We start from the raw sequence: 19,658 nt of genomic DNA on the forward strand, positions 1-19,658 counted from the left end.
AGGTTGTGTATATTTTCAGTGGCCCCTACTAAAGGCTCTGTTTGGTAGATGCCAGCTAATACATAATAACTATAATACTGTAAAAGCAGCAAAGAGTCCTGTGGCACCTTATAGACTAACCAGACGTATTGGAGCATGAGCTTTCCTGGGTGAATACCCACTTTGTGGGATGCATCCGACAAAGAGGGTATTCACCCATGAAAGCTCATGCTCCAATACGTCTGTTAGTATATAAGGTGCCACAGGACTCTCTTTGCTGCTTTCACAGATCCAGATTAACATGGCTACCCCTCTGATACTAGAATACTGTAGTGTGTGTTAGTCTAAGGAGGGTAAATGGTGAGCTTCAAATGGTGCCCACTACCTGAGATCTAGGGCTTTCCTATGAGCAGGTGTGGCCATGTGAGGGCATCTGTGAATTTTGTGAGTAGGTGAATGCCTGCTGAAGACTGTATTAGCTACAGTGTTATGGTGAAATCCTAAGTTTTCATATCTGAGGTGACTCCCGTGTTTTAAGGAGTTTGCATTGTGATGTGAAAATCTTTTCTCCTGTGAGACTGAGAGGGTTTTTTTCCCTCAGTTTGGGAATGATGCTCCTAATTCCCTGGGGTAGGCTTAAACCCACCATTTCTGCAGAGCTCACATGGCTCATTCAAGCCCTGAGTGACTGTTAGAGCAGTGTGGAGAATGGCAGTTTTGTTTTGTAGCAACTTTTCAAGGTTTTGAAATTTTGTTTTCATTCCAGTGAAGATGTTTTTGCAAAATGGAATTGTGTCAAATGTCTGTTTTCAGACCAAAACCTCATCCTTCCTGAGTTGAAATGCTTTTTTGGGTCATGTTCATGTGTCTGTCTCAGCCCTCGTCCAGACTAACCCGCGGCATCGGCGGGTTAAAATCGATTGCTCGGGGATCGATATATCGCGTCTAGTCTGGACGCGATGTATCGATCCCCGAGCGCGCTTACATCGATTCCGGAACTCCATCAACCCGAACGGAGTTCTGGAATCGACACGGAGAGCCGCGGACATCGATGCCGCGCCGTCCAGACGGGTGAGTACCTCGATTTTAGAAATTCGACTTCAGCTTCGTTATTCCCGTAGCTGAAGTTGCGTATCTAAAATCGATTTTAATTCCTAGTCTGGACGTGGCCTCACTCTCATCGTGTGGTCTGCTGAGTAGAACACTGGGCAGGGATGTGGGAAACAAGCCAGGTTCCAATCCCTGCTCTGTCTGATCCAGAGCGATCTGGGATGAAAAACTGCTCTGGATCAGGCAGAGCAGAGACTGGAACCTCGGTCGTTTCCCACCTCCCAGGAAGGACAAGTTTCTGCAAAATATTTAGCTTTTTGAGATTTCATCAAAAATGTTCATACTAGTTCTGTCTGCAGTGTACTTGTAGCTGTGTTCATCCCAGGATATTAGAGAGACAAGGTGGATGGTGATATCTTGGACCGACTTCTGTTGGTGAGAGAGACAAGATTTTGAGCCACATGTAGCTTTTCTTCCCCTAGGACCACCAGAAAGCTTTATTGAAAAACTCAAATCAGCTCTAGTACTGTCTAGCTGGACCAGTGGTCTGATCCAGTGTGGCAGTGCCCATGTCTCTGAGGGTGAAAGAGTGGCTTTAGAGCAGCCTTATGTTTGAATTTCCTTTTCTTTTCACGTATTTTCATACAAATTACAGATGAATGGTTTACATCAGATTTGATTACCCATGGGAAAGGAAGATAATTTTTTTTAATCTGCAGACTTGGATGAAAATAAAAACCTTCCAAGCTACTGTATACTGTTTGGAAACATTAAAGCAAATTTTATTACAGGGATTATTTTACATTACACTCACTTATTAAACCCTAAAGACATATTTTTTAAAAAACTACTGTATATAAAGACAAAAGCAGTGCAACAGCAGTGTGAAATATTTTTGGGTTTTTTTGGTCTTCCTGGCTTTCATTTCAGAAAGACCACATGATTGATTACATGAAGTCAGAATATTTAGCAAACAATAAGACAGGAATAAATCCAAAACTAGATTAGTAAATTATAGGACAGTCGCACATATTGAATTTAAACATCAGTTGGCATGTGATATCTTCAGTGTATTAACAAAAATGAAAAAAACACTGTAACCCTAGAATTGTAATTGAGAGTCTAAAATTTGACTGTAGACTATTCAAATATGCTATTGTAGTGTCTATTTACTAGTGTTCGTATTATACTATTTATTAATGAAAAGTATTGGAGATTTGTACAATAGTGTTTGCAAGGCTTATGAAGGAATTACTCCAGGTTAATTGTGTTTTGAGTTACTCTAACTTTCATGTACCAGCTTGGTGGTTCAACAGAATTGAATAACTAGCTTCAAAATCTGTTTGAAGTGTACTTTAATATGCCACTTATTAACCTCACAATTTTCTTTATGTGGAGACGCCTCAAAAATTACAACGATAATAAAAACTTAATTATTTAGAACAGCCACTCCAATAAGATTAAGTACACTTTGAGATCAACAGGCCAAACTGTTGGACTCTTGTTTCTTTAGTGCAATCAGTACCAAGTATAAAAGATGAATAACTGTGACACAAGGCCTGCACTTTTTACTAATTTCTTTTGTCCTATTTTATACAATAGTATTTAATTACTAGAAAGTCAGACACACCATTTTAATGAAACATAAAATGATAGAGAATTTGTAAAATAAGTTAGAGACAAGGAATAAAGCCTTCAGAGTATAACAACATAATACACATTTAAGAAGGGCAGAAGTCCATTTTCAAAGGGATAGAATGGGATTAGTCACTTCCATACTAACGTGATTTTGTGTTCCAGGTTATTACATAGGAAAGGGCATAAATAAAAGACCTTTCTTTCTTTGAACCAAAGCTGACATGTTGTGGACCTGATCCTTAGAAGTGCTTAGGGTTGCCAACTTTCTAATCACACGAAACTGAACACCCTGGCCCTGCCCCCTGTTCACTACATTCTCCCTCCCTCGGTGGCTCACTCCCTCACTTTCACTGGGCTGGGGCAAGGGGTTGGGGTGGGGTGAGGGCTCTAACTGGGAGGTGTGGGCTCTGGGGTAGGGCCAGAAATGAGGAGTTCAGGGTGCAGGATGGGGCTGGGGCAGGGGATTGGGGTGTTGGAAGGCGTGTGAGCTCTGGGGTGGGGCCAGGGATGGGGGTTTGGGGTTCAGGAGGGGGCTACAGGCTGGGGGGGGGCAGAGGGGTTGAGGGTGTGGGCTCTGGGCTGGAGGGTGAGGAGGAAGGGTTGAGGCTGTAGGACAGGTGAGGGATCCATCTGTGGGTGTGGGGTAGGGCTGAGGTTGTGGGGCTTAGGATGCAGAAGGGGGTTCAGGTTTGGGAGGGGGCTCAGGGATGGGGCAGGCGGTTGGGGCATGGGCTTACCTCTGGTATCTCCTGGTCTGCGGTGCAGTGGCGGGGTGGCTAAGGCAGGCTTCCTGCCTGTTCTGAGTCTGTGCTGTGCCCCAGAAGTGGCCAGCACTGCAGGTTCAGATCCTAAGTGGAGGCATGGCAGATGGCTCTGTGCGCTGCTCTTTCCCGCAGGTGCTGCCTCCGCAGCTGCCATTAGCTGCAGTTCCTGGCCCCTGGGAGTGTGGAGCTGGTGCTCAGGGTGCAGGTAGTGCATGGAACCCCCATGGCCCCCTGCCTAGGAGCTGGACCTGCTGGCCACTTCTGGAGTGCAGCACAGAGCCAGGACAGGTAGAGAAAAGCCTGCCTTAGCTCCACAGAACTGCCGACCAGACTTTTAATGGCCCAGTCGGCGGTGCTGACCAGAGCCGCCAGGTTCCCTTTTTGACTGGGTGTTCTGGTCAAAAAACATACCTCTGGTCACCCTAGAAGAGCTGAGTGAATCAGGCTCTTAAGGTGAATCAGGCTCTTAAGGTAAAAGTAAATGTAGAATTTGGTGTAATTTATTTAGTTTTTGCTGTAATCATTTTACACAAGCTAAACATAGAGAACTGTTAGAGCACAGCCTTATTTGATGGCTGTATATTACAGATATTGCTTACCTAGTCATTGCTTTTTGAAAACTTCAGAATACAAAAGATGGGGACTGTGTGTGTGTGGTGGGGGTGGTGGGATTTACCTGTGTGTTTTTGTTTTTAAATGAAGGCTGAACTAATATTCATTTTAGTCAAGATCCAATATTCAAGTACAATATATAGGCTATACGCTGTTTTTTTTACTGACGATAGATGAACTGTTGTTCCTCTGTTACGATACGGATTTATCCACATGTGTAAATTTGTAGGCAATATGAAAACTTCAGCCAGTGAGTATCTACCTAATATCAATCTGTTCTGTACAGAGATTAAAAAAAAAAGCACATCAATTACAATGTATACATATACCAGAAATAAAGCATAAAACTGCTCATTAATAACACAATTCCCAAAGGGAAAAAACCCTTACAAAATACAGTAAGTCACACAAACCAGTATCTAATACAAATTCCTTCATGAACGTAAGCTTTTTACAAAGATCTCTATGATGGCAATAACCTCACAAAAAGAGTAGGTAGTGTTTTCTTTTTAAAAACCACTTAGGAAGAGTTTGCTTTTCTTCTTTTGAAGTCATTCAAACAATGTCCTATGTACAGGAAACAATTCTGTTGATTGTAATGTTGCTGAATTGCAGAAAATATTCATTTATTTTAATGGAGAATATTCTCTGTGGGCCTGATTCTCTGTGTTGTAAGTCCACAGTTACTCCATTGATGTTAATGGAGTTACACTGGTGTAAAATGGTGCTCAAGATCAGAATCTAGCCCAGAGAATCCATTTTATGTTATGCAAGGTTAAAATCAATCAGCTGAAGTTTGGAAACAGCTATTGGTATCTAACGCATTGCTTCAGGATTATTAAAGTTGAGACCTGAATGGACAAAACTTGAGACTTGTAAAGGAACACCAATGTGAAAACTACTAATTTAAGAAAAGTGAGTTCTAAGGCTCACTCACTCCTGAGTCCCTTTGCCAGCTTTTGTGATTTTTATGATCACGTTCTTCTGTTCTCTAACTGTCTCACTCTCATTGCTGCATGATAGATCCACACAAATGAAAGGGGAAATTGACTCTACAGGAGAAACAGAGAAACTGACTACATACAACGGCCTGGCCTACATTAAAAAGTAAGGTGGACCTAGCTAAATCACTCAGGGGGCTGAAAAATCCGCATCCTTGAGCAATGTAGTTAAGCTGACCTAATCCACGATGTAGACAGTGCCAGGTGGACGGAAGAGAATTCTTCCATCAACTTAGCTACTGCCTCTCAGGAAGGTGGATTAACTATTGCTAATTGGAGATCCCCTCCTGTTGATGCAGGTAGCGTCTACTCTGAAGCACTACAGTGGCACAGCAGTAGTATTTCAAGTTTAGAGAAGCCCAAAGGGCAGTCAACTCTGTAAAGCAAACAAAGTGGAAAAAATAGTGAAATAATTTTTCTCTAGTCCGTCACTGATAGTAAGCACAAATGCTTCTTGCAGTAATATAGTAGTTAAAATATTATGGAGAAGTTTGATTTCTAAGTTGACTTTAAAGTTTGACATTCCAACCTTAATTCAGCCTGTTGTGCTGAGGTAGGCATCACACAGTGAATGATGCACAGCAGAGTGTGCTGGTCTAAACCCTGCATTCTCAGAGGAGCAGCAGGCCTGATCCTTGGAAGTGCTAAGTGCCTCTATTACTATTCCTGTTTGTAACAAATGGTTCCCAAACTTCTGTAGACTTGATCCTGTGGTACCTTAAGTATATGTGTCAGGTCTATGGACCTGGAATGCTATGATGGGGGGGCAAAGGAATAAGTAGCAAAAAACTTGTGCAAGGAGACTGTGTGTTGTAGATACAACCTTGGGTGGTGGTGGTTGTTGGGGGTTGTCTTTGCAAGGGAAGGCAGCTAGGGAAAAAAAGTATGCTGCCCACGGAGGCATGGCCAGAATCAGTGTTACTTTTGGCTACCTGATTTTTCTGACCCTTACTAGCAAGTTGGGAATGAGGCTTCCATCTCATAGCTCCACTGTCTGCGTTCCCCCTTCCGTGCAAGCTCAGCCCCTTTGCTCAGTACTTGCTAAGTACTATTTTTGCAAAAACCAATGCTGTATTTGTACCAGTATCTGAAAATGACCTCTAATACCTCTTTGATGTAGCTCTTATTGTCCCAACTTCAACTAAAGTGCTTTGAATGTTGCTGCTACAGTATAATGAAATGCTATTTTTAGAAAACTAAAAGCTCCCTGGTTTAAAGTGAATTGAGAATTTAAAAAATGACGCCCTTTACTTGGAGTGCTACATTTCCCACCATGTGCAATACCACCGTACAACTTTAAAGGCTCAAGTATGGCTCTACAAACTGAATCACGTGCAGGGAAAAGTGGGGCATCTGAATACCGTTCACAGATGGGATACTGCAGGCATTCCGTGTGGAGCAGGAGCCAGTCCAATGCCTGCAAGGGTGCTGAGGGGGAAGCATGCTTACCTGTGGCACTCGCTACACCTTTTCATCAGGTATAGTATGCCCTTCCCCCAGTGATGTTTTGTATTGACTGGTTGGCGTGCAAGGAGGTGAGGCATGGAGATGTCTGTGTCCTACCCAGGCAGGCCTCCTCTGAGAACTGGACTGCTGCGGGCAAGATTGGCTGGCTTCCACTGCTTCTGCTCTCCAGCACTGATGCCTCTCTGTGCCTTCTCCCTATCTAATGCACTTCTGCAAGCCAGCCATAATTTGGCCTGAAGTGTCCAGTAGTAACGTATCCCTTAGCTGTTCAGTAGAAAAAAGAAAAATGCACTCAATGCAAAGAAGTTTTAACAAAAGACTTCATGTCACTCAGTAGACATGGAAAGTGTTCCTGCTATTGATGATGCTCTCAAATATGTGCGACTAAGTCATAGTCAGATCATTTTAGTGTTGGTTGAAATAATATTAGCTATGCTGAATTAATTAGGCACTAATGTGGCTGTGTTGAGTACTGTGATTCCAGAGGAATTCCTCTGTTTTGGTTGTAGTCACCAGGTACTCTGTATAAAATGAAGTCTTGCTGCATGACTTCATTTCACAGGAATGATTGATATAAAACAGATGTGGCCAAACTGTGGTTCGTGAGCCACATGTGGCTCTTTTACAGTTAAAATGCAGTTCACGGAGCCCTCCCTCCCCTGTTTTCCACCTACCAGACCAGGGTGTGGAGGTGTGTGACACAGGTGGAGCTCAGGGCTTCTGCCCTGCCCTGCGAGGGTGGTAGGGCAAGGGGCTTCTGCCCTGTGGAGAGGGGGATCTTGGGCTCCAGTCGTGTGGGAGGCATCTGCTGCCCAAGCCCCAGTAGGTGTGCCCAGCTCTTGAACTTCTGAAGATTATTGTATGTGGCTCGGAGGGTCAGTAAATTTGGCCACCCCTGATATAAAATATACCGTATGTCTTCAAATTAAATCCCTACCATAAAATATAGTCAGGCTATTGCAACATGCAGCGACTCGATATCCCATTGCTGTTCTGCCTTGCAAAGCAATCCTCCCATTCCTGAAGGGGATAAATTATGAGACCAATCAAGTGCTGAATAACTATCAGCCTGAGAGAATTGAATTATTGCCTTGTAAAACATAGGGGTAATGGTATTATTGCTATTGTAATCAGTGGGATATTCTTTTTTTCCATTTCCAATCAGGTTCAGGAAGGGGAGAGGTTGTCCTTTTTTAAAATTGTTTTTAAATTTTTGTACACTCCTCTGGAGAGCAAGTACAGTTGAGGCAACTTGTGCTCAGGAATTTGTTTTGCCAGTCTCATTGCTGTGAATAAAATGACTAGAATCAGGGACTGAAATTACTACTACCCTTCACTCTGATTGGATGAGGGGTCCCTTTGTACTGTGAGGTGTGATGTTGAGGGAACAGTGACTGGGAATGTCAGCATCTACCCTATTGTGACATAATGTTCACCAGAGAACTTTGGAATAATTCACATTCATTATTCTAAAACAGATTAGGCTCAAATGGCAATTGATGGATGGAGAGGCAAAGAAAGTTGATCTGCCAAAGGTTTGTCTTGTTGTCCCTTGTCTACCTTGGCTTGGATCTTGCAAGAGCAACTTGCATTTCACTGTACTGAGCTTTCCATCAAATACGATGTTTCCTTTCAAAATAATAATCTTGACCTAGAATTAAAATATTGCTTACAGACAGTTTTCTGAACTCTTTCAACATTGTTTTTGTAAGTTGAGAGGTGATTCTTGTCAGATGTCTTGATCGAACTCCATCTTGTGGTGTCATCTTTGTTTGTCTGTCATTCACTTGGATAGTTTGCTCTTGAAAGCTGCTCGCTGCATTCTAAACTAACCTCTCCCATCTTGAGGCACATCATTATAATTTTCTGAAAAAGATAAAAATGTTTGCCCGTAAGTGTCAAGAAGACAGTGTAATGGGAAATAGCATAACTGTAAACCCATATTGTTTCATTGTTTATTTTAAAACAATCCTTTCTACGTAGAGCTGAACAAATAATTGATATTTTTAGTTTGGTGGTTGAACTGAAAAATCTGGGGGAGGGGGAGTTTGTTTTGAACCGAAACTGAAATGAAAAACTGAAGGGGGTGGGAGTGGGAAACAAGTAGAGGTTGATTTCAAAATGACATTTTCAAAACTATTTGATTAGTTCAGTTTACCCTAGAAATGAACTTTCAGTAAATTTACTATTTGCCCAAATTTTTTTTGTTCAGCTCTTCTAATAAGGACTCTGATCTTGCAAATACTTTAGCACGTGCTTAATTTATTCATTTAAGTAATCCTATTGACGAGTTTGACTAATCAGCTATGTTGGAGTCTAAAACAGATGCTAAAATTCGTGTCTTTCCCAAATTTCTCTTCCTCCACTGTGGATGCCAATTGTCAATACTGATTGTCTTGTTGCCCAAGAACATGGCAAGGGGGCACAGTAGCCTCTGTTGCTGTTGAGCATGACATATTTGTCTTGAAATGCGAAGGAAGAAACACGTGTAAAGTGAATTACTAGCAAGTTGAATTTTAAAAAATCACTTTTTAAATAAAAAAAAGGATTTTCTTTATATATTACACTTTCTTAGTTTTCTAGTAAGTTTAGACCGTAACACATGTCAATCTATGAAATAATTTTAAATTAAATACCCAAAATAATAAGTGGTAAAATTTGGTAGTAAATTTTAAGCAACATCAAATCACAGAACTGGAGGAAGCTATTCATTAAGCATCTGGAGCCAGAGCTTGACAGCTGAAGCAGCTTTTGATAGCAGTATCCTCTTCTGTAGATGCGAGAGAATTTCAGTTTATGAAACCAGTTCGGTTCAAAGACTACTTCATTCAAAATTAAAAAACCCGTTGGGAGTTGCAAAAGCAGGAATGCTTGTTCTCTTCTTCCAGTGTCTGAATAAAAGTTGAGGTGTGAAAGGATGAGATCTAAAATCTTGGAGGCGATAGTGACCATAAATAATTTACTAACTAAGAATAGTAAAGTATTGGTTTAATAAATGAGTTAATTTTAAATGCAGAACAAGTTGTGATAAACTTTTTTCTTTTATATCCAGAACACTTAAGGTAGCTTTATTGGATTTTAAAAAGTAAAATGCTGCTTTTTACATTTTTAATTGAACTTAAATGTCAATCCAAACACAGCTTGACACAAATCGTAAGTAAAAGATTAGCCATCTAGTAAATAGAAAATGCTGAATGATGCATTTCTTACTATAATAAAAATGTAAATTAAGAATCTGAATGAATGTAAGTCAAGCTATATAATTGATTTAAATACATGTGTACAGATGCACTGTTTCCTCCTAGTTAGCAAAAAGAAGCACCAAACCAGTGTAAAGATTATATTTAATTGCAAGTCCGTGTTTTAATAGTTACTAACCAATGAGGATCAACTTTGTTTAGGAAAATAATTAAAGTACAAATGCAAAACATAATTAAAATGGCTTATTTAAATAACTCTTCCTGCTTGCTGATTTTTAAATCATGATGAAAATCAGTGATAGAGTCCCAGTGGCTCCAATAAGTGCTAAATAAATCTTATTTTCATTAATGTTAATACCTTATGCATAGGGCACTGAATAGGAAATTAGTGTTCAATCCAGATACTCACTCTGCCACTGACTCATTTTGTGGCCTTCAGGAATCACTTCATGTTTCTAAACAGCTATTAGGATAGTTTACATAAGCACTGAGAGGGTTATTCAGTCTGACCATAACAAATGCTATAAATATGCTAGGTCAGTGGGTCTCAAACTTTTGTACTGGTGACCGCTTTCACATTGCAAGCCTCTGAGTGTGACCCTCCCACCACCAATAAATTAAACATCCTTTTAAATATCTTTAACACCATTATAAATGCTGGATACAATGCAGGGTTTGGGGTGGAGGTTGACAGGTCGCAACCCCTATGTAATGACCTCGCAACCCCCTGAGGGGTCCCAGCTCCAAGTTTGAGAACCCCTGTGCTAGGTGTTATCAAGTATATAGCCTTTGCAAATGAGTATGAGCCTGATCTGAGAGGTGCTGAGCACTTGAAAGTCAATGTTGTTGATTATTTACTACAGATATAAAGTAAGAGGAACAGTCTGCCCCAAAGAGCTAAATGGATAAAGAATACAAAAGGTAGAGGAGAAAGAGGTGAAGTGACTTGATCCAGGTTACACAATCATCATCAGAGCTTGGAGAAGAACCTGGGCCTCCTGATTCCCAACCCAGGGCCTTATCTATTAGTCTATGCTGCCTAGGGGTTGTGTCATAAACAGATAGTTAAGAGTTAATGTCTCTTTTACTTGTAAAGAGTTAACAAACAGGGAACCAAACACCTGACCAGGGGACCAATCAGGAGACAAGATACTTTCAAATCTCGGTGGAGGGAAGCCTTTGTTTGTGTTTTTTGGGTTTGGCTTTGTTCTCTCTGGGTTCTGAGAGTAACCACACGTACCTACAGGCTCTCTAATCTTCTGTTCAAATTTAGTAAGTACAAAGGTAAAAAGGCGGATTAATCTTTTTGATTTGTTTTTCTTTATTTGCAAATGTGTATCTGGCTGGTAGAGTTTTAATGTGTATTTGGCTGAAAGTGTTTTAAATTGTATTTCTGTTGGATGAGGCTTTTTCTCCAGTTTCTATAAGTTGACAGACCCTGTAACTTTCCATCTAAAGTACAGAGACACCTTTTACTTTTTTCTTTCTTTCTATTAAAAGTTTTGCTTTTAAGACCTGTCTGATTTTCCACCTTGTTGAGGCTCAAGGAAATTGAGTCTGTACTTAACAGGGAAGGAGAAGGGAGGGGAAGGGTGGAATCCCTTTGTTTTAGATTCACGGAGCGTGAATCTGTCTATCTCTCCAGGAGACCTAATTTCTCTGTGTTCTGATTCAAGGAGTTTGAATCACAGTAATCTTCCAGGGTAACCCAGGGAGGGGAAGGCTGGGAAAAGCAACGGTGAGGAAAGGGGTTTACTTTCCTTGTGTTAAGATCCAGGGGGTCTGGGTCTTGGGGGTCCCCAGGGAAGGTTTTGGGGGGACCAGAGTGTATCAGGCACTGGAATTCCTGATTGGTGGCAGCTTATCAGATCTAAGCTGGTAATTAAGCTTAGAGGAATTCATGCTGGGACCCCAACTTTTGGACTCTAAGGTTCAGACTGGGGAAATATATCATGACAGGTTGTGAGTGATCAGTTCCTCTCAGGATGTGGCCAGTGTCAAACATTGCTCAGAACAGTGATATGTAGTATAAATACTTAGTCTAGATCAATATGTAGGAAAATAATATAGGTTGCATTTTGGGATAGCCCAAGCTTAAAAATCGTCCAAGGAGCTAAATGCACTTTATGGTAGTTTGCCATAGTGTATGTAGGCTGAGGCACAATATATATTGTTCTAACCATAATAATACTAATTTACTTAACATAAGAATAGCAATACTGGGTCACACCAATGGTCAATGTAGCCTAGGATCCTGTCTTCTGACAGTGGCCGGTGCTAGATGCTTTTGAGGGAATAAACAGAACAGGGCAATTATCGAATGGTCCTAGCTTCTGGCAGTCAGATGTTTAGGGACATCCAGAGCAAGTGGTTGCATCCCTGACCATTCCAGCAAATAGTCATTGATGTTTCTATCCTCCATGGACTTATCTAATTCTTTTCATGAACCCAACTATACTTTTTGGCCTTCATAACATCTGGCAATGGGTTCCACGGGTTGACTGTGTGAAAAGTATTTCTTTATGGTGGTTTTAAACTTGCTGACAATTAGTTTCATTGGGTGACCCCTGGTTATTGTGGCGTTCTCCACACCATTCATGATATTATAGACTTTTATCATATCCTCTCTCCTAAAATGAACAGTCCCAGTTGTCTTAATCTCTCCTCATACAGAAACTGTTCCATACCCCTAATAATTGCCCTTCTCTGTACTTTTTCTAATTCTAACATAGCCTCTTTGAGATGGGGGCAACTGGAACTTTGTGCAGTATCCAAGGTGTGGGTGCACCATGGATTTATATAGTGGCATTATTATATTGTCTATCTGATTATCTATCCCTTTCCTAATGGTTCCTAATGTTCTTTAGCTTTTTGGACTGCTGCTGCACTTGGAGTGGATGCTTTCAGAGAACTAGCTATGATGACTCCAAGATCTTTCTTGAGTGGTAACAGCTAATTTAGACCCCTTATTTTGTATTGTGATAGACCAGGCCAGTTGGGAGCAGCAGAGTAGTAGAAGGGAAATAAACTGGCCACTGCAGTTTTCTGTTCCCTGAGTGACCAGAGCAGGGGCTGCTCCAAGCTAATGAGAACACCTGACTCCAATTAACCTGCTAAGAGTCAGGTAAGGCTGTTAAGCACCTGACTCTAAGGCCCCTCTGATGCTATAAAAGAGCTCACTCCAGTCAGCCCAAAGGGAGCCAGAGGAGAGGAAGTGCATGCGAGGAACTGGGAGCAAGAGGTGTGCAAGAAGCTGAGAGTGAGTAGGCATACTGCTGGAGGACTGAGAAGTACAAGCGTTATCAGACATCATGAGGAAAGTCCGGTGGTGAGGACAAAGGTGTTGAGAGGTGGCCATGGGGAAGTAGCCCAGGGAGTTGTAGCTGTCGCACAACTGTACCAGGAGACACTCTGGACAGCTGCAGTCCACAGGGTCCTGGGCTGGAACCTGGAGTAGAGGGCGGGCCCAGATTCCCCCTAAACTTCCCAACTCCTGATTAGACACAGGAGGAATTGACCTGGACTGTGGCTTCCCAGAGGGGAAGGTCTCTGGGCTGTTTCCCGATCCACAGGGTGAATCTGTGAGGTGAGTAAATCTGCTGATAAGCGCAGGACCCACCAAGGTAGGGAGGAACTTTGTCACAGTACGTATAGTTGGGATTATGTTTTCTAATGTGCATCACTTCGCATTTATCAACATTGAATTTCATTGCCCCTTTTATTGCCCAGTCACCCAGTTTTCTGAAATCCCTTTGTAACTCAGGCAAATCCAAAGCAGACTGCAATATCTTGAGTAGTTTTGTGTTCTCTGCAAACTTTTCCACCTCACTGTTTTCCCCTTTTCCTAGATTTATGAATATGTTGAACAGCACTGGTCCCAGTACAGATCTTTGGGGACCCTGCTTTTTACCTCTCTCCACTGTGAAAACTGACCATTTATTTCTACCTTTTGTTTCCTATCTTTTAACCAGTCACTGATCTATGAAAAGACCTTTCCTCTTATCCCATGACTGCTTATTTTGTTTGAGCCTTCAGTGAGGCACCTTGTCAAAGGTTTTATGAAAGTCCATATACACTATACCCACAGGATCACCCTTCTCTACATGCTTGTTGACATGCAACCTCAAAAATTTGAATAGATCGGTGAAGCATGATTTCCTCTTACAAAATCTGCATTGATTCTTCTCCAACAAATCGTGTTCATCTATGTGTCTTATAATTCTGTTCTTTACTATGGTTTTAACCAATCTGCCTGGTACTGAAGTTAGGTTTACCAGCATGTAATTACCAGGATAGCCTCTAGAGTGGTTTTTTTTTTTTTTAATTGGTGTCACCTTAGCTATCCTCCAGTAATTTTGGTACAGAGGCTGACTTAAGTGATAGGTTGCATGCCACAGTTAGTAGTGCTGTAATTTCATATTTGAGTTCCATCAGAGCTCTTGGGTGAATGCAATCTGGTCCTACTGACGTATTTCTGTTTAATTTATCAATTTGTTCCCAAATCTCCTCTATTGACACCTCATCTGGGACAGTTCCTCAGATTTGTCAGCTAGAAAGAATGGCACAGATGTGGGAATCTCCCTCCCAGCTTCTGCAGTAAAGACTGATGAGGAGCTTAGCTTCTCCACAATAACCTTGTGTTCCTTGAATGCTCCTGTAGCACCTCGATCATTCAATGGCCACAGTTCACACAGTAAATAAGCACCTCAACTTTCGCAAAAAGCTAAAAATCAAGCTAATCCCATTTTAAAACAAGGCCAAAAACAAGCCAGTCCCTAAGAATCCTAACACATTATGTGACTAGATCCCCCTGGCGTGCCGTCTGGGACTGTGGTGGGCCCACTGTGCACCCCTGACTCTTTCTCCCCCACCTCTTGTCCCTTGCCCCAGCTTGCAAGGAGCCGATCAAAAAAAAAGAAGCTACAAGCTCCAAAAGCTATAAGCCCAAAACTAGCCAACAAACGACTCACAAGCCAATTAAGCCAAAACCATCAATTTCTGCATTTTTTTTTCATGGGTTTGGCATGTCTGCCAATGGCCTCACTGATTGATTATTTGGCACGCTTCCTGCTTTTCATGTAATTGGAAAAAAAAAAGCTGTTAGTTTTAGTGTCTTTTTTTGCTGGTTGCTCTTTAAATTGTTTTGGCCTGCCTAATTATACTTTTACAGTTGACCTGCCAGAGTTTATGCTACTTTCTATTTTCCTCAGTTGGCTTTGACTTCCAATTTTTAAAGGATGTCTTTTTGATTCTAACTGCCTTTTACTCTGTTTAGCCATGGTTGGTCATCCTACTGTTTTTGTTTTTTTTTTCTTGGTTTTGGGGGCTATACATTTAGTCTGAGCCTCTATTATAGTATTTTAAAATACCAGTAGTTACCCTGCAGCTTGCAGGCATTTCACTCTTGTTACTAAACCTTTTACTTTCCATTGAACTAGCTTCCTCATCTTTGTGTAGTTCCCCTTTTTGAAGATAAATGCTACCCTGGTGGAATTCTCTGGTGTATTCCCCCTTACAAGGAGGTTAAATTTAATTGCATTGTGTTCACTATTACTGAGTGGTCAGGTATATTCACCCCTTGGACCAGATCCTGTGCACCTCTTAGGACTAAATCAAGAATTGCCTTTTTCCTTATGGGTTCCAGGACTAGCTGCCCCAAGAAGCAGTCATTAATGGTGTCTAGAAATTTCATCTCTGCTTCCCCTCCTGAGTTGACATGTACCCATCAATATGGGGTTAGTTGAAATCCTCCATTATTATTGGGTTTTCTGTTTTTTTTGTTTTTGTTTTGTTTTTTGTTTTTTGTTTTTTAGCCTTTCTAATCTCCTTGAGCATTTCACAATCACTGTCATCATCCTGGTGAGATGATAGATAGTAAATTCCTGCTGCTATATTTTTTCCATCAGAAATTGGTAGTTCTTTACCTTCTGGGTATTCACAGGTTTAGGTGCTACATTATACAGCTAACATTTCATTAATGCAGTGTAAAGAAATCTGTTTTTAGACCCAAAATATCTGTGGGAATCAGTGTTTGCTCCTATCTAGTAGACGGCAAACTGTCAAATTAACTCAGAACATAGGGCTTGATTCACCTTTTTGTTACTCCATTTTCATGCCAGTGCTAATGCTATTGAAATTGCAGTGATGATTAGTTAGGATGTTTGTTTTTGTTTGTTTTGCTGTATCATCTGGACCTTCTGCTCTCATGCATAATGAGCAAGGGTGTCTTAGAATCTTGTGCAAAGTAATCCTGTGTGATATGTGCTTCATCTACCACATGCCCTTTGAAGAGGTAAACTGTGGGTCCAGAACACCCACATGGCTGGGAGAGAATATAAACACAGCCTATGAGGGAGTCTGGGGTTCAGCACTGGTAACAAGGATAGGGAAGTTGGATGGCAAAGTCATAGCTCTTGGGGGTTGGGAATAGGGGTGTGCTAGATAGAGAATCAGTGCTCCAAGGGTGTGTCTAAGGATCTCAAGCTAAGGGCAGTGCCTGGACCAATTTCAGACTCCCAAGGCACATAAGATCCAGTAGCTGAATCCACTCACAGGAGTCTGATGAGTGGTCAAGAGGGGGCACTTTCCTAGATCTGTGACACCTCATAAGAATGACCACACTGGATCATACCAAAGGTCCAGCTAGCCCAGCATCCTGTCTTTTGACAGTGGCTAATGCCAGGTGACCCAGAGGGAATGAACAGAACAGGTAATCATCAAGTGATCCATCCCCTGTCATGCATTCCCAGCTTCTGGCAAAACAGTGATTTCTAAAGCACACTGTCATGTGGGGCACAACTAATGCAGACCAACAGGGTCTCTATGCACCTAAAGGTTCCCTATCTCTGTTAAAGCACACGAGGAAACCTTTAGTGTGCACTGGGAGGGTTTACATGTACCAATTAATGTGCAACATATTAATACACTTAGGGTATTCCTACACTACCTGCCAGATTGGTGGGTAGTGATCGATCAATTGGGGATCGATTATCGTGTCTAGTGTAGACACGATAAGATCGATCCCTGATCACTCTGCCGTTGACTCTGGAATACCACCGCAAGCGTGAGGTGGAAGCGGAGTCAATGGGGGAGCGACAGCGGTCGACTCACAGCCAGGTAAATCAACCTAAGATATGCCGACTTCAGCTACACGAATAGCGTAGCTGAAGTTGCGTACCTTAGGTCGACTCCCCCCGTCTCCCCAAGAGTAGGCCTAGCCTTAGAAATCACTCCCCCCACCCCATTGTGCACATTACCTACCATGCAGGCATGCCCTTGGGTGCACAAGTCCCAATTACTTTCAGTAGAACTTCTCCTAACCCACTTTGGAAAATTCTACCCTAGCTGGCCATCTCACTCCATCATGGCCCGTGTAGGACTCTTCAGTTGGTACCCATATGCAGGTTCTGAGGGGTCCAAGTTAGGAAAGCTCTGTATTTTTGGTATTTATATTACTGTAGTGCCTGAGCACCTTACAATCTTTAAAGTATTTATCCTCACAGCATCCCTGTGAGGTACGGCTGTACTATTATGTTAATTTAACATTTTGGGGAAGTAAGGCAAAGACACACTAAGGGCTTGTCTATACAGACATTTAGTTCATGGCAAGCTGGGGTGTGCGCCCACCCCTCAGTAGTAGTCTGCTGCAGATTTAGGGCAAGTCTACGCTACAAAATTAAGTCAACCCAAGTTACGTTGATGTACAGCCACTGTAGTAATTACATCGCTTTTGTATATCCACACTACTCTCCTTGTACCAGCGGTGTGGGTCCTTACTGCCTGTGCTTGCATTCATACCAGTGGGTAGGTATCCCACTGTGAAACTTGCCACCATCTAGCAGAAGCTGATTTTTTTTGGGAAGGGTTTACAACGCCTCATGGGGGCAAATGAGGCATGCAGGCATAGGCGCCAACTCCATGGGTGCTCCAGCCCTGGAGCACCCATGGAAAAAAATTAGCAGGTGCTTAGCACCCACCAGCAGCCGAGATCCCCTCCACTCCCGCCCGCCGGTGGCCCCACCAATCAACTCTTCCCCCTCCCTCCCAGTGCCTCTTGCACACTGTGTGGAACAGCTGTTTCGTGGCATGCAGGAGGCCCTGGGAGGGAGGGGAGGAGCAGGGATAGGGTAGAAAAAGGTAAGTCTGGGAAAGGGTGAGGCCTTGGGGAAGGGTTGGGTTTGGGGCTGGGTGGATGTGGGGGCTTGGTGGAAGGGGTGGAGTTTGGGTGGGGCCTGAATTTGAGCACCCCTGGGAAAAATTAGAAGCCGGCACCTGTGCTTGCAGGGGTGACTGGGAACATGATTTCAGTGCCCCATGATGCAGTTTTCTCCATCTCATAATGTTATCTGCACCCCATAATGTTTCATGCCTCTTTTGAAAAGCCCCAGAAACCCGCACGTCCACTATCTCTGCAAGAAGCATGGATCCTGCCCAACTTTGTGTTGTTGTGATGAGTGCTGAAAGCACAATGTGCCTGATCCTGCAGTATTTGCAGATCTGCCAAAGGAGCAGTGGAGAATGGTAGCTTGCTGTGGGATGTAGAAAGAAACTATTCTTTTCAAGGTGGTAGTTGGCATTAACGGAGCAGCTGCTGACAGTAGAGTGCTGGTTCTGGGCCTGAGAAACAAGCACTGACTGGTGGGATTGATAATTATGCAGATATGGAAAGACGAACTGTAGCTGCAGAATTTCTGGATGTGCAAAACCGCATTCCTGGAAGTGTGTGCTGAGTTCGCCCCAGCCCTCTGGCGCAGCCACATCAAAACGAGAGCTGCTCTGACAGTGGAGAAGCAATTGGCGATCGCTGTGTGGAAGTTTGCAACGCCAGATTGATACCGATCAGTCATGAATCAATTTGGAGCTGGGAAATCTACTGTGGGGGCTGCTGTGATGCAAGTGTGCAGGACCATTAATTGTGTCCTGCTACAAAGGACTGTGACTCTGGGCAATGTGCAGGACATACTGCTTGTGTTTTGGCAATGAGGTTCCTGAACTGCGATGGGGCGATAGCTGGCATGCATACCTCTATTTTGGCACCAGACCATCTTGCCACACAGTACATTAACAGCAAGGGCTACTTTTCTGTGGTGTTGCAAGCCCTAGTGGATCATCAGGATATTTTACTGACATCAATATGGTCTGGTCAGGGAAGGTGCATGGCGCACACATCTTTAAGAACAGAGGCCTGTTCAGAAATCTGTAAGCCGAGATTTTCTTTCCAGACCAGAGGATTACCACTGGGGATGATGAAATACCAATAGTGATTCTGGGAGACCCAGCCTACCCCTTACTCCCATGGCTGATGAAGCCATACACCGGCCACCTCAATAGCAGGGAGTGCTACAACTGCAGGCTCAGCAGGGGCAGAATGAAAGTTGAATGTGTCTTTAGGTGTTTGAAAGGCTGCTGGCCTGTCTATGCACAGATTAGACCTCAGTGCAAAAAAGTATTCCAATGATTATAGCTGCCTGCTGTGCACTTCATAATATGTGACACAAAGGGGGAAAAGTTTCCAGTGGACTGGAGGATGGAGGTGGAACAGTTGCCTTCTGATTCAAGCAGCCAGATACAAGGCTATAAGAAGAACTCAGTGGAGAGCTATGTGGCTCAGGGAGGCTTTGAAAGACTATTTTAATAGTGAGCCACAATAATGTGTGCACTGCCTGGCATTGGTGTGTGTGCTTTTTCTGTGGTTTTTTTTGCACTCGAGTATAAATCTTGCGGTGGGGGGTGTGTGTGTCAATATGCACCTATTGCTATTAGCTATGAATGATGTCTGCCCCAGCCAGCATATAATGTGAACTAATAAAATGATTGTTTTCATAAATAGACTTTTATTCCAAACCACTGCAAACAGACATACAAGTAAGTGAATAAAACTTTATAAATACAGGGAAAAGAACCTTGGAAGAGGAAAGAATAGTCATTTTCCTTTCACAAACACACAC

At 42.6% G+C, this 19,658-nt stretch overlaps 1 protein-coding gene across 6 annotated transcripts in view; it reads right to left on the minus strand.

Annotated features, from left to right (window-relative positions):
• Positions 1–7,322: 7,322 nt before the first annotated feature.
• SHISAL1 (shisa like 1) overlaps positions 7,323–19,658 on the minus strand; it is a 272,323-nt gene continuing 259,987 nt past the window's right edge. For all 6 annotated transcript variants that reach the window (XM_050925181.1, XM_050925170.1, XM_050925164.1 and 3 more), the window contains one exon: positions 7,323–8,377. In XM_050925181.1, the coding sequence (XP_050781138.1) occupies position 8,377 (1 nt within the window). In that variant the 3' untranslated portion in view covers positions 7,323–8,376. The remainder of the gene's footprint in view (positions 8,378–19,658) is intronic.

The sequence above is a fragment of the Gopherus flavomarginatus genome, chromosome 1, assembly GCF_025201925.1.
Source record: "Gopherus flavomarginatus isolate rGopFla2 chromosome 1, rGopFla2.mat.asm, whole genome shotgun sequence".
NCBI classification, from domain to species: domain Eukaryota; kingdom Metazoa; phylum Chordata; order Testudines; family Testudinidae; genus Gopherus; species Gopherus flavomarginatus.